Source organism: Suricata suricatta, chromosome X, assembly GCF_006229205.1.
Source record: "Suricata suricatta isolate VVHF042 chromosome X, meerkat_22Aug2017_6uvM2_HiC, whole genome shotgun sequence".
NCBI lineage: Eukaryota > Metazoa > Chordata > Mammalia > Carnivora > Herpestidae > Suricata > Suricata suricatta.
Window position 1 is genome coordinate 44,670,725 of NC_043717.1, and position 13,911 is coordinate 44,684,635.

The 13,911-nt window shown below is 44.7% G+C and overlaps 1 protein-coding gene and 1 non-coding gene across 2 annotated transcripts in view; one reads left to right on the forward strand and one right to left on the reverse strand.

Annotated features, from left to right (window-relative positions):
• Positions 1-447: 447 nt before the first annotated feature.
• Positions 448-576, forward strand: LOC115284519. The gene has a single exon (XR_003905265.1). It is a non-coding gene; the product is annotated as a small nucleolar RNA SNORA11 (small nucleolar RNA).
• Positions 577-6,260: 5,684 nt separating this feature from the next.
• PFKFB1 (6-phosphofructo-2-kinase/fructose-2,6-biphosphatase 1) overlaps positions 6,261-13,911 on the reverse strand; it is a 54,147-nt gene continuing 46,496 nt past the window's right edge. Inside the window, exons 11-14 of the mRNA XM_029930038.1 lie at positions 10,662-10,791; positions 7,941-8,003; positions 6,828-6,892; positions 6,261-6,478 (exon numbers count right to left, since the gene is read on the reverse strand). Of these exons, the coding sequence (XP_029785898.1) occupies positions 6,419-6,478; positions 6,828-6,892; positions 7,941-8,003; positions 10,662-10,791 (318 nt within the window). The 3' untranslated portion in view covers positions 6,261-6,418. The remainder of the gene's footprint in view (positions 6,479-6,827; positions 6,893-7,940; positions 8,004-10,661; positions 10,792-13,911) is intronic.

The following is a 13,911-nucleotide window of genomic DNA, read 5'->3' on the forward strand; positions in this document are numbered from 1 at the left end:
CTGACAAAGAACCATTTGTCCTCAATTTCCTGCTTCTAGCTACCATGTGTTCACTACTTTCCTGGCTTCATTAGTACTGCTGCATGTGCTAGAGGGGTCTCTTCCATGTTGGGAAATGCCTATGCCCTCATTTGGGAAGTTTTTAAAATCTCTGTTTATGGGCTGTTTTCCCCATTGTCAGGATGAGGCACTCACTCTTTGGGAAAGTGAGGAAGCATCACAGACGAGTTTGTGAAACAGAAGTAAATGGTGTTTGGGGGCTTTGTTTGGCTCTGAAATGTTCTGAGTGTGCTTGATTGGTTTCAAAATTGCTTTATCAGTCCTTTTATTATACTAGCTTTAGATGTAATATTGGCATCCTGTGATCTAGAACTGAGTTCTGTCCACAATTCCCTTAAGTGGACAATTCCAGGACTGGGCTAGACCAAAGACAAGATCCTTGCTTTGGGGGTGTGCTCAGAGCAGGGTCCCTAAAGAATAGCCCCTCTGTTTACAACACAACCAGTAGGAACTTGGGTTTACTCCTCATAGGTGGCAAGATACTTTGGCCTTTCTGTGACATCATGCCCCATACATGCTTTCTCTGAAGCATCAAGTGATTGCTTTGCACAAGGCAATGGGAAATGACTCAATATTAGAGACCGAGATCATGAACTATGTTTGGGAGTGTGTCTGGGGAAGGATGGTCTTAGAAATCTTTTCCAGGAGCTGAGTTTAGTATTTGTTTCAAAGAGGTTACCATCTGGTGCCCAGGGGTTACACATCAGATTTGCTTGGCTAGAAGCAAATTTCATTTCCTTTCTCCAAGGTACCTAGAGTACAAGAGGGTCCCTAACAGCAGACTGCCTCAATATGAGTTTTTCTGGGGCTTGCGCTCATACCATGAGGCTAGCAAGATGAAAGTCCTCAAGTTTGCAGGCAAGGTAATAGGAGAGATACCTTGACTTATCATATTAAGGGTACTGGATGCCCCTCACTGGGGCAAGCTACATGCAAGGATGGTCAGGCACAGGGCAGCCTGCAGTTCATATATAAACATATGTGGAACTTAAGTGATGTTTGAGAATGCTGATAAACATAGTTTGTTTCATTCCTTTTTCACACTTCATATCAGTCTGCTTGCATTACCATAACAAAATACTACAGACTGGGTGACTTAAACAATACAAGTTTATTTTCTCACAGTTCTGGAGGCTGAAAGTCCAAGATCAAGGTCCAGCATGGTCAGTTTCTGATGAGGCCTCTTTCTGAACCTCTTCTTGCTATGTTCTCATGTGGTAGAGAGCCCCCTCTTTCTTTAATGTTTATTTATTTTAAGAAAGAGAGAGCATGAATGGGGGAGAGGCAGAGAGGGAGAGGGAGAGAGAATCCCAAGCAGGTCCTGTGCTGTCAGTGCAGAGCCTGATGTGGGGCTTGATCCTACGAACCATGAGATCATGACCTGAACTGAAATCAAGAATCAGATGCTTAACCGGCTGAGCCACCCAGGTGTCCCAAGAGAGAGAGCTTCTTTTTATAAAAACAGGAATCCTATTGGATCAGGGCCTCACTGTTATGACCTCATTTAACTCTACTTCCATAAAGGTCCAATCTCCAAATGCAATCACTTTGGGGGCTGGTGTTTTAACATATGAATTTTAGGGGGACACATTCAATCCATAACTTACTCACTCATCATTTCCCATCTTTTTCATGAGGTTATGTAACTTGTCCAAGGTCACATACAGCACCTTAGATATCAGAGCTGAAACTGGATATCTGGACTGACCCATGATTGAAAAAAACATACTGCTATTGCTTTTATACAAAGCCCATGGTATGTATTTAATGTATAATTACAAATGTTATTACCCTTATAATGATTATTATTCCCATTTCAAGTACAGAAGAAAGACCCCAAGGACTGGCCTGCTCAGTACTGGCAGGCAGTAGAGATGGAAGCCCAAGCTGCCACTGTGGCTGAGGCTGAGGCTGAGGCCAGGGCTGAAATAAGAGCCCAAATGGGGCTCAGAGAGGAAGCTGTGGCTGGGCCCTGGAATTGGGATGACATGGACATCAACTGCCTAACAAGGGAAGAGTTAAGTGATGATGCTCAGCCCTGGAACAGATTTTCATTTGAAATTGAGGCCAGACCCAGGAAAATGCAGATGCCAGCACCAACATTGACTTCAGCAAAGGAGCTAGCACCAGGACCACCTTCAGCGATAGTGCTAATATTAGCTTCAGTTATGCACCCAGCCCCAGTGGTGGCTTTGGTGGCAGAGCTAGCATTAAATTTGGTGGCACATCCAGGACCACTGCCAGATTCAGCAATGCAGCCAGCATTTGCTTCAGTGGCACACCCAGCATTAGCAGTAGTTTCAGTGGTGCAGCCCGCACCAGCTCTAGTTTCAACAGTGAAACCTGCATTAGCTTTGGTGGCACACCCTGTACCCATGACAGCTTTGGTGGTGGGATCAGATCTAGTTTCAGTATCCCAGTCAGTCCCAGTCCCAGTTTCAGTGATGGAGCCAGCTCTGGCTTTGGAGGGACGCTTAGCACCACTGCTGGCCACAGTGGTGCACTCATTACCAGTACCAGCCTTGGCCCTATACCCAGAACCAGCACAGTCTTTAGTGGCGCACTTAGCACCAGCACTGGATTTGGTGGCACCCTCAGCACTAGTGTCTGCTTTGGAGGCTCTTCCAGCTTTGATGCAAGCTTTGGTGGCACACTTAGTACCAGTATCTGCTTTGGTGGCTCTCTTAGCACCAGTACTTGTTTTGATGGAGTACTCAGCACCAGTGTCTACTTTGGTGGCTCTTTCAGCACCAGTGCTGATTTTGGCGGTGCACTTAGTACCAGCATTTGCTTCTGTGGTTCTCCCAGCACTGGTGCCAGCTTTGGTGGTGCATTCAGAACGTGTCGGCTTTGGCAGTGCACTCAACACCAGTGCTGCTTTTAGCAATGCTGTTAGCACTAATGCCAGCTTCAGCAGTGCACCCAGCACCATCTCTGGCTTTGGCAGTGTGTTCAGCACTAGTGCTGACTTCAGTGGGGCACTTAGCACTACTACTGACTCTGGCATCCAAGTGCCAGCATTGGCTTTGGTGGAGTTCCTAGCACCAGCCTCTGCTTGGGCAGTATATCTAACACTAACCTATGCTTTGGTGGCCCTCCCAGCACTGAAAACTTGCTTTACTGGTGCTACCAATGCTAGTTTTGGTGATGGATCCAGTACCACTGCTGGTTTCATTTTTGGCAATGGCTTAAGCACTAGTGCTGGATTTCGTGGTGGACTGAGCACCAGTGCTGGCTTTGGTCGTGGAATGATCTCAAGCAATGGCTTTAGTGATGGACTAGGCACCAATGCTGGTTTTGCCAGCACACTTGGCACCAGTGCTGGCATTAGTAGTGGCCTCAACATCAGTGATAGCTTTGGTGCTGGGTCTCATACCAGTTTCAGCGGAGGACCAAGTACCATCATTGGCTTTGGCAGTGGTTCCAACACCAGCACTTGTGGTAGAATAACCCTCACGAGGAAGAGGTCCTGGGGAGATGACAAGTGACACAATGACCATTCCCAAAGGCTGATGACCAATGGAAACACCGTTTCCACTTAGGTGATGGCTAATTGAAACACCATCCCCTCCAGCTGATGGCTGAGGGAGTGCACCAACTGTTTCCAGGCATCCCAGGAAATGCATATGTCTCCAGAAGCTGATGGTAAATAGAGACAGATGTTTCTCAATGGAAGCATGAATGGTCCCAGAAAGCAAGGGCACCATGGATGTCCCTGAAAGAGACAGAGATGGACCAAGAGCTGATGGCTAATGACAAACTTTATTAGGAACAGCATCTTATTTTATACCCTCCTTGCAAACCTGGAGAGCATAGTAAATGTTTAGTCAGCAGTAAATGTTTAACCAGAACAATAGAGACAGTTACAGAGCGGGCAGAGAAGGAACAGCTTGCAACTGTGCGTGGGTATATCTCTGGTGCTGCAGCTTCATGGCACACTTGGCTGATGACCAGGAAGACTCTGTCCTGCATGTCCTACTGGGACTTTGTCAAGTCCCTTGTTCCCAGCGCTCTGGAAGCAGAAGTCCGATAAGGATGTTTCATACACAAGGACAGTGCTGAGAACCGAGGTCCACTAAGGCCAGTTTGTCCTATTTTCCAACAAGCACTGGCTTTATTGGCGAACCTAGCATCAGCACCAGCTTCAATGGTGGACTCAGTTCTATCATTGGCTTCAGCAGTGGACCAAGCACAGGTGCAGGCTTCAGCAGTAGACCAAGCAGTGGTGCTGACTTTGGCAGTGGACCAATAAATGGTGATGGCTTTGGTGGTGGAGCCACCAGCCTTGGTGCCTGTAGTTTCTCCTATGGCTAGTGAGGTTTCAGGTAATTACAACATTCCCACAGCATGGCCCATGGGGATGGGAATAAGAGCTGGGAAATGTTATAAGAAACCCCAAAGTGGGAAGGTTTGGTAGGGAGATGAGGACAATGATGGAATTATGAGAAAACAACATTTGTTGTTAAAATGTGATTTTTGATGTTTTGTTTTCAGGTTTATTTCCCAGGTTTACAGATAATGCTAATGAATTGCAGCGGTTCTTCCCATGGAGCCAAGGGACATCCTTGGAATCTTTGTCCATATAGTGGTATAAGCAGATATTATCAATCAGCTGAGGGTGACACACTATGAAAAACCTGCTTGCTGATTCTGCTTTATTGTTTGTTTTTTGTGTGCTCATATTCTGGTATCAGAGTTACATTTAATTTATAAAATGAACTGGAGTTTTTTCCTGTCTTTTAATGTGCTTAGGTTGTTGTGAGTGACCTTTCAGGTTCATAAAAGAACTAGAGATCAGCATAGCTCTTCAGAGATGGTGGGCTCCAGCTTTAGGCTAAAATGAAGGTATGATTTCAATCGGATAAAGACCTGAGGATAGCATGGCAGGCAAGAGGATTATAGTTTGAGAAAAGATGTCAAGAGGGAAAGTCTAGAACAGAATTTGGAGGGAGAGGGTCTTGGAAGTAAATGTGGATTCATTTTGAGACATTTGTATGGGAATAGAGAGATAGAGTGAGACTAGAGGTGGACACGAGAGCAAGGGAGGGTTTTCTTGAGATAAGAGAGAGAATCTGAGTATATTGTAGAGAATGTGGGGGCAAAATCCAATAAAAGACAAGAGATAGATAAGGAATAGTCAAGAATTGACTGAAGTAGCCCATGCCTGAGAAGGTGGGATGAGATAGAGTGCCAGAGAATAGAGGGTGACCTTGACATTGAATAGGATTTAAGGGTGGCTGCAGAAGCAAATAAATGTAGGTTTGTTTCAAGTATTAGATACCCCAAAAAAGGTAATATGGATTAGGGTTATACAATGTCTGGGTCTTGCTGGAGGCTATGATAGAAGAACAAAATAATCAAGGCAGTGAGTATATGAGTCCGTCTCTTCACCATTGGGTTGCCGATATCTAGGTGCATAGAGAGTGGTTGAAGAAATGCAATATAGAATCCAAGCTGGTTAATAATGGAAGAACAATGAGGAGGAAGAGGTCTGGTGGCTGGGGAGACAATGGAGGAATCAAAGGATTCTACTCTTCATGCAGTATAAGAACAAATATTGTTCATTCAAGAAATATTACATGCCTACTATGTGGGAGGCATGCTACTTGGTATCCTATGGATGACACAGAGAGTTGTAAGGACTGGGGCCAGTGGTCAGATAGCAGGCTTCTTGTATTTAAGGAGTTATACTGGGAGAAGAGTGTCTAGATGATGCCAAGGTCTATGGAGTGGGTAGCTGAGGGGGAATGATCACTGGAATTGAGTGAGACAGGAGACTTGGAGGCCAGGGTATTGTTTGGATCATTTTTATGAACATGGAAATCACTAAGGATGGCAGAAGGAGTTGTAGGAGAGAGGAACAATATGGTATAGGTGCAGATTCTTCTGAGTGTAGGAATGGAGGTATTAGTTCCTCAGCCTTGCTGCTCACCAAGGAACAAGGCCCATAGGTACTCACAGAGACCTATATCCTCCCTCACTTTTAGAAGAGCTATCCCAGAACCCTTCCCTCCAGGAAGCCCTCATCCACTCCACACTCCACAGCAACAGAGGCATTTGAAAGTCAGATATTAAGAAGATCCTGTGGGGAAAGCCTCACAATGACTTCCTCTCCCTTCTTGTAGACAGCAAGAGAAGTCTTTATTGATAAGGAAATAGGAATTAAGAAAGAAAAAGCTCCGTTCAGAACTAGACAGATCCTTGGTTGTAGCTAGAAATTGAGGCCTGTATTGGAGATAATGAGGGCTTCTTACTGGAAGCAGGGGTCAGGGTATTAAGGTAAGAGAAGTGCAAGGATAGCAGCTCTTAAAGGTGGGAGACAGTGGGGACAATGGCAGTTTGATTTCTTGGAAAGGGCTCAGTAGTGGTCAGGGACTGTGTCCAGGGCTTCCTCAGGTTCTCGGGTGATGTCCACATTCTGGGGGGAGAGAGCCCAGGATTAATAAGAAGGAGCCAGCACTATGGAGCCCAGCCCCTCCCCTGCCTCTTGTCCTCACTACCAGGCTCTCCTCTTTCAGCCAGGCATGGATCCTGATCTTTTTCTCAGGCAAGCCTCTGGGGAATCTCAACCTGAGGTATTTTGGGTAAAGGTGTTCTAGCTCCACATCTCTATGTCACTTCAGGCCTGGGCCAAGGTTCCTGTATTTCTGGGTACTGGTTTTTCTACCTGGTATGAAACATCCAAGCTCTGTGGGATTGGGGTGGTCTTTCTGTGCAGGTGGGTCCTTTTACCATGTGCAGCTTAGACCATGGAATCCCTCACCTACCTCAGGTTTCTCCCGGTGTGTGTTTACGGCTTCCACATTCAGGTAGATGGACTCCACTTTGCATCCTCAGAAAAGAACAACCAGTCCATCCATAAGTCCCCAAAGTAAGCACAGGTCTTTCCTGAAGTGTCATTCACTCCCATGCTCATCACCCATACCCCCAGCTCCATGCTGTATGCAGATTGTGACTGGGCTGTAGAGAGCGGAATGTAGACCAGCTGTGTGATATATGGGGAAGACTCCAGGTCTAAGAGGAGCCAATAGAGTGTTCTTCCACCTGCCCCTAATAGTCTCAGAGTTCTCTGAGCCTTAGTTGCTCAACTAGGAATGAGGAGATGAGAATAAATGATCTTTAGGGCCTCCCTCAACTCTTGTGGTCTGTGAAGCAGCAATCTAATATATATATAATCATGACAGAGCTTTGTGGATCTTCGAAGTTGTGTTAGGTGCTGAAGTGGTGAAAGAATTCTGGGGCCACTGCCTTGGGCAGTCCCAAGTAACGTTCATTTAGAGGACAAAATGGTTATGGCAACACCAGAGGTGTGGAAGGTCACAAGGGAGTTCTGGGAGCCTGAAGAAAAAGGAGAGTGGTATCACTGGGGGCTAGGGCTGGCAGAAGCCCAGTGACTGTAGAAGACCCTCCATTAGTTCCATCTCTGTGGATTGCACCCTACTCTGGGCTTTAGTGCGCTGTTTGCCCTGTTCACACCCCAGAAGACATTTAAGTCTCTGTCTCTCTCCTACTCATGAATATTTCATAGAAAACTAATGCCCCAAGAGAGAGTCTAAACTGACCAGGCCAATCTTTGAGCACTTTCTTCAATCTGGTCCCAAACTACATTTATTCCTCTGGTCTTCTACAGCTTAGTGCTCCATGCTCAGTGCTTTGGTAGAGCTAGAGAAAGTTGAGGCCAGGCCTTGGATTTAGAGGACATCCCAGTTCTTGCCTGTTCTCACTGCTAATCCTTCCTTCACCAATGTCTTCATTCACCAAGACATCCAATTACATACTCAAAGAACATCCCTCAGGACTCTTCTGTACAAATGGTATACACTGGAGGCATGCTCATACCTTCTATGTGCCTTTCCTCAGATAAGGGTAGGAGCACTCACCATAAGCCACAGGTGTGAGTTTAAGCACGGTGTGCAAAGGACACTTGAGATATGGCAGCTCATCTGGAAAGGAGGAGAAAGAAGCCATCAGAGACAGGGTAGTGGGGAGGGTACCACTTTCCCAGGCTCTTCCTGCCATAAACCCTTCCTTTTGGTCAGTTTCATGAAGGGCACACTCCTCCACACTCTGCAGTGGACAGTAATGAGTGTAGGGTGGGCAATGAGGAGATAGCAGAAAGGTGGCCCCTAGAGCAGGGAGAAAGGAAGGCCCTGGTGAATGTGGACTGACTGTGAGTTTGCCAGAAGGGACAGGCTGGTCATCTGGGAAGTGATTTATCTCCTCACTTACAGGGCAAACATGAGACCAAGGCAGACCTCCCTCTGCCTCCAGCCTCAGGCTTTCCACAGGCCTCTAAATGAAGGCCCACAAATGTATCTCAACAAGTTTTCTGAGATCTTGCTATGTGCCAGGGCCCTTGGATAGGTGTACATGCCCCTTCACAGCTCCCACAGTGTTTGTTCCAACCCAGGCCTGTGCTCTCTGACTCCTCTCACACTTGTTGATGGACAAGGAATTCTTAATTCACTTGTTTCCAGTTGTTGACTATTACTCATAAAGTTAATTTGAATATTTATGTGCCATTTCTTATATGGGCTTAGATTTTCACTTATTAGACATCCCTGAGAGGAGGAAATGATCAGGTCTATTCCATGGATGAGGACATTAAGGCTCTGAGAGGGAAGACATTTGCCCTATGTCACTATCAAGAAGTGGCATCACTGGGACTTGAACTTAAGATCCTCAGAGGCTAAATGTGTGCTCTGCCCACTGCAGCCAAGGACCATTGCCTTGAAGGGACTCATGGTGTCATGGGAGTGATACCCCCATCTCCCACTACTCTCCAACGACAGCCACTCTCACCCACCCAGGATGCACTTACCATTTCCTATCTCCCTTTACTGAGCCAGAACCCCTCCCCTCACAGCTTATCTGCCCCTGAGGTTGATCCTGGGCTTTCAAGGCCACAACCACCCTCCCTGAGACATCAGGTTTGGTGATATCCTGGGCATCTATCCTGCTCCTCCTCCTCTTCATATTTGTCATCATCATTGTCAGGTTCTGGGCCCAGTGCTTTTGCTGCAAGATCTCATTCCATCCTCGCTGATACTCTGCGTGTGTTACTGTTACCCATGGCACACATGACAAAATGGACTCAGAGAAGGGAAGTGACTTGTCTGAGGTCTTTGACCTAGCTTTGCCACCACCTGGACAAGTGACCTTGGCCCAGCCTTGTCTTTCTTTGGCCTTCAGAGTTCTCATCTTTCACAGGACAAGATTGAACTAGATGTACTTTGAGGGTACCACAGCTATGAGACTCCTGGAGGACTGCTTCCTGAGTCACATCATCTCATGGCCTTAAGTTTCCTCACTGAGTAGTAGGGGTAAAATCATGTCCCAAACACTGCCTGGCCCAGCTCCAAGGGCCTCTGTGAGCAACTGGTATGGTCTGTGCATGAAAACGGATAGAAAGTGAGTAAAGTAGTGTGAGAATGACAGGTGCATGTACCATTCCCCACCCCACCCCCCACTAATCTACACATTTCTAAACTGGGGACCCTCTAGAAATCGTCTGAAATTGACATCCTCACTGACCCTCTGAGCACCGTGCTTTTGGGCAAATCACTTCACCTCTCAGAGTCTCAATTTCCTCATCTGCACAGTCAGGGTTACAGTGCTTGCCTCATGGTCTCAAAGACAGTACAAGCAACGGAGATTAGAAGTTGTCAGAAAGCTAGTAGCACAAGAACCCTCACTCCAAACCTCATCACCTTTTTCTGTGAAGAGACAAAACCAGGCAGAAGAAATGGCTTGTTCAATGTCAAATTCTCAAGTTCCTCGGGTTTCGATTTTGGATGATTCCATATTATAACTACCCTCTATTTGGAAACTACCATAGTAGAAAATATTCAAGTCTGCAGGACATTGCACAATATAACTTTCAAGTATAACTTTGCAAAGTCCTCACATACCCTCACAGTATCCTGGAGATGTTAATACCTCAGCATCCACATCGGAAATGGACTCTGACACCTAAGGTTGACATAACAGTCCCTTTCTAGGCTCTCTGCCCTAGTTTGCATTCCAGAAAATGTTGTAAGTGTATAGATACCTTGTAAATTATAATGTCTAGATATATTTTTTAAAATAAATAATTTAAAAAATAAAATGAAAATGTCACTACCTTGGGAGAAATCACTCCCACAACAAAGACAGAAATCTATAGTCAGGACATTAGGCAACAAAAGGTCCTATTACCACCTGATGACAACGTGCTTCAGAGAAAAACTGGCTCAGCTTTTTCATGTTGATGTATACTGTTGAGGTTGGCTTTGAAAACATTGGCTGAAAATAATACTAATAGCAGCAGCTAACACTTAGATAGCCCATACTATGTGTCATGAACTGCTCTAAGCTCTTTACATATGTTAATTTATTTAAACTTCATCAGTATTTCCCCATTTCACAGATGAGAAAATTGAGGCCAGAGAGGCTAAAGTAATTTGCCAAAGCTAGTATGTGACAGAGCAGGAATATTGAACTCAAGCATCTTTGTTCTAGATATTGTGCTCTTAACCACTAAGGTATATACCAGACTCCCGGTATCAGGGTTCCAAATCATATCCAGCTCCCTATCCCAGGAACAGAGAGGAGAGTGGTACCTGAGCTCTTATCCAAGAAGTAGGCCAGGAGACACCGCATGACGGCCTGGTGGCAGATCACCAGTATGTTTTCCTGCCGTTCTAGCTCCATTATAACTGGCTCCAGACGCTGAACCAGATCCTCATATGACTAAAAATGAGAGAATATTTGGTAAAAAAGGTAGATGAGGCATATTTTCTCAGAGGAGAACTTAGAACTAGGAATCAGGAAAAGTTCAGTTATTGACCCAGCAGTATCACCTTAGGCAACTCAGTTCTTTTTAGGGTCTTAGTTTCTCATCTACTAAACGGGGGCAATTAATACAGGCAGCTAAATAACAATAAAAATAATAAAATTTCTTTAATATAAACTTTCTAGAAAAACTAGATAAAATAAACGGTTGCACGGTTGACATATTAACAAAATAAAGGAAACATAAATGAAGGATTCCAAAATGAAGAAAAACTTGGGTGAAAAAAGAGAAATGAGTAGATGTAGAAGCCACAATTGCCCTGGGGGAATTTTTCAATCACAATATCTAAGAGTCTTGAAATTTTAAGAAAAACTTGGGGGAAAAAAGAGAAATGAGTAGATGTAGAAGTCACAATTGCCCTGGGGGAATTTTTCAATCACAATATCTAAGAGTCTTGAAATTTTAAAACCTTATAGAGACAGTGAGGCAAATCATGAGAGACTCTTGAATACTGAAAACAAACTCACGGCTGAAGAGGGAGGGGGGAAGGGGGATAATGGTCATGGAGGGGGCACTTGTGGGGAAGAGCACTGGGTGTTATATGGAAACCAATCTGGTAATAAACTATTTAAAAAATAAAATAAATAACATAAATAAAAAATAAAAAACACCTTATAGAGACAGAAGGACAGAAGACAAGGCCTTAGGTGGTAGAAGGTGGAGAATTGGGGCTGAAATTTTCACATACATCTGAAACCCTTAAAGGGCTACATCCTTAACAGAAGTGCAAACTAGAAAAAAAATATTCATATGATGAGGGACCAACATGGTGGAGAAGTAGGGGGATATGAAGTTCCCTTGTCTCTCAAACAAAGAAGTATTGAAGCCAAAGGACTTTGAATCCCAAGAGTCCAGAAGGAAAAGAGAGAGGGTCACTTCCAGGGACCAAACAGGACAATCTGACGGGCCATAGGTATGTTATTGAGAACTAAGAGAGATAAAACGAACAAAGGGGAGGGATTCCCTTCTGTGGAGACACAAAGAGAAGAGAAAGAGAGGCTGGGGAAACATAGTACTGTATCTGGACAACAGAAAAACCTGGGGCCTGGACTGAGAAAGATCCAATCTCTAACTGAGGGGCTTTCCTCAGATCTGGCTGGATGCACTGATCACACATCTGCGGTGGAGGGGGGGCCGGCCCCTGTCTTGGTGGCTAGGTCAGGGGTGCAGTCCGCAGTAGGAGAAAGCGACTCCCTCCCTGGAATGCTGTGAAACAGGACAAAGCCTGCTTGTGTCTATCAGCCAAAGACCACATATTTGGTGGTGCGGAGCGGTGCTTCCTCAGTACTGGGGTGTGCAGAGTGAGACTTTGAATTCCTGCCAAGTGCTTGGGCACAGAAGCCGCCTCGTTTGCACCTGTGGCACAGTGAGGATGGCTCAAACAGAGTGGTTTGGGATAGTGGTCCATGGAGGGGAGACTGGGGTGTCGCCATTTTTCTCCCCACCACCCCTAAGGTGGGGCTTCAGAGATCAGATAGCAGGGCACACAGTGGAAGTGGGACCCTCCCATACCAAACCACGCCCCTCTGTGCCAGGTAACTGCATAGCTACTGGAGTGGGATAGATACTGTGGAACCAGATGACTCCTCCTCCAGACCAGGGCTGTTGCATTCCTGGTTTAATTCTTGGACAATTGCTTTTATATAGATATATTCTCCCTTCCTTTTCTCCTTCTAATCTCCTCCCTCCTCTAGATTGGTTACTCTGGTTGTTGGTTTATTTAAGCAGACATATTTAATCCATTCTCTTGATACATGTTCTAAACTTCCTTCTTTATTTTCCTTTCTCTATGGACTAAGCTGGATGGTTTCTCTGCCAGGTCAAAGTTTATTTTTTCTTTTCCCTACCCATGTCATTTCTCTCTTTGTACAGGATAAGGCCTTTTTCATCAGCACAATCTTCACCCTGTTGTTTGCTTATAGTTGGTGTTTCTGGTGTGTGTGTGTGTGTGTGTGTGTGTGTGTGTGTGTGTGTGTGTGTTTGCACGGTTTTGTTTTCTGTTTGCTTTTGTTTGTCTGCCTATTTTCCTTTCCAGGGTTCAAAGAACAAAACAAAGCACACCTGGCAGAAGGTCCAAAACATCACTATGAGTAGATAGATAACATAACCAAAGTCACAACAATAGAGAGCAAGTAACACTCTCCAAAGAACACCTACTGGAGGGCCAGGCCCTGGACAGTGTATGATACTCTTTAATATAGTATTGCTTGCAGGTGCAGTGCACATAACAAAGCTTGAAAATCACATAAGGGACAGAAAACTAGCCAAAATTATGAAACTGGAGAATTCTTCTAAAAAGAAATTCCAGGAAGAAATTACAACCAAAGAATTGATCAAAACAGATATAAACAGTATAGCTGAACAAGAATTTAGAATAATAGTCATAAAATTAATCACTGGGCTTGAATAAAGCATAGAAGACAGCAGAGAATTTATTGCTGCAGAGACCAAGGAACTAAAAAATAGTAATGATGAATTTAATAATACTATAAATGTGGTGCAAAGTAAAGTAGAGCCAATCACAGTGAGGATTGAAGAAGCAAGAAGAGAATAGGTGAAATGTAAAATAAAATTATGGAAAAAGAGGAAGCTGAGGAAAAGAGAGCAACAAATGTCTGTACCACAAGGGGAGAATTAGACACCTAAGTGAGTCAATAAAACAGAACAATATCTGCATCATAGGAGTTTCATAAGAAGAAGAAGAAGAATAGAGAAGCTATACTTGAACAAATCATAGCTAAGAACTTCCCCAATCTGAGGAATGAAGCAGACATTGAAATCCAGGTAGCACAGAGAACTCCCTTCAGACATAACTTGAATTGATCTTCTGCGCAACATATTATAGTGAAACAGGCAAAATACAAGGACAAAGAGAGAATTCTGAAAGCAGCTAGGGATAAATGTGCCTTAACATAGAAGGGTAGACTCATAATGGTAGTAGCAGACCTAGCTGCTGAAACTTGGAAGGCCAGAAAGGAATGGCAGCAAATCTTCAATGTGATGAACAGGAAAAATAT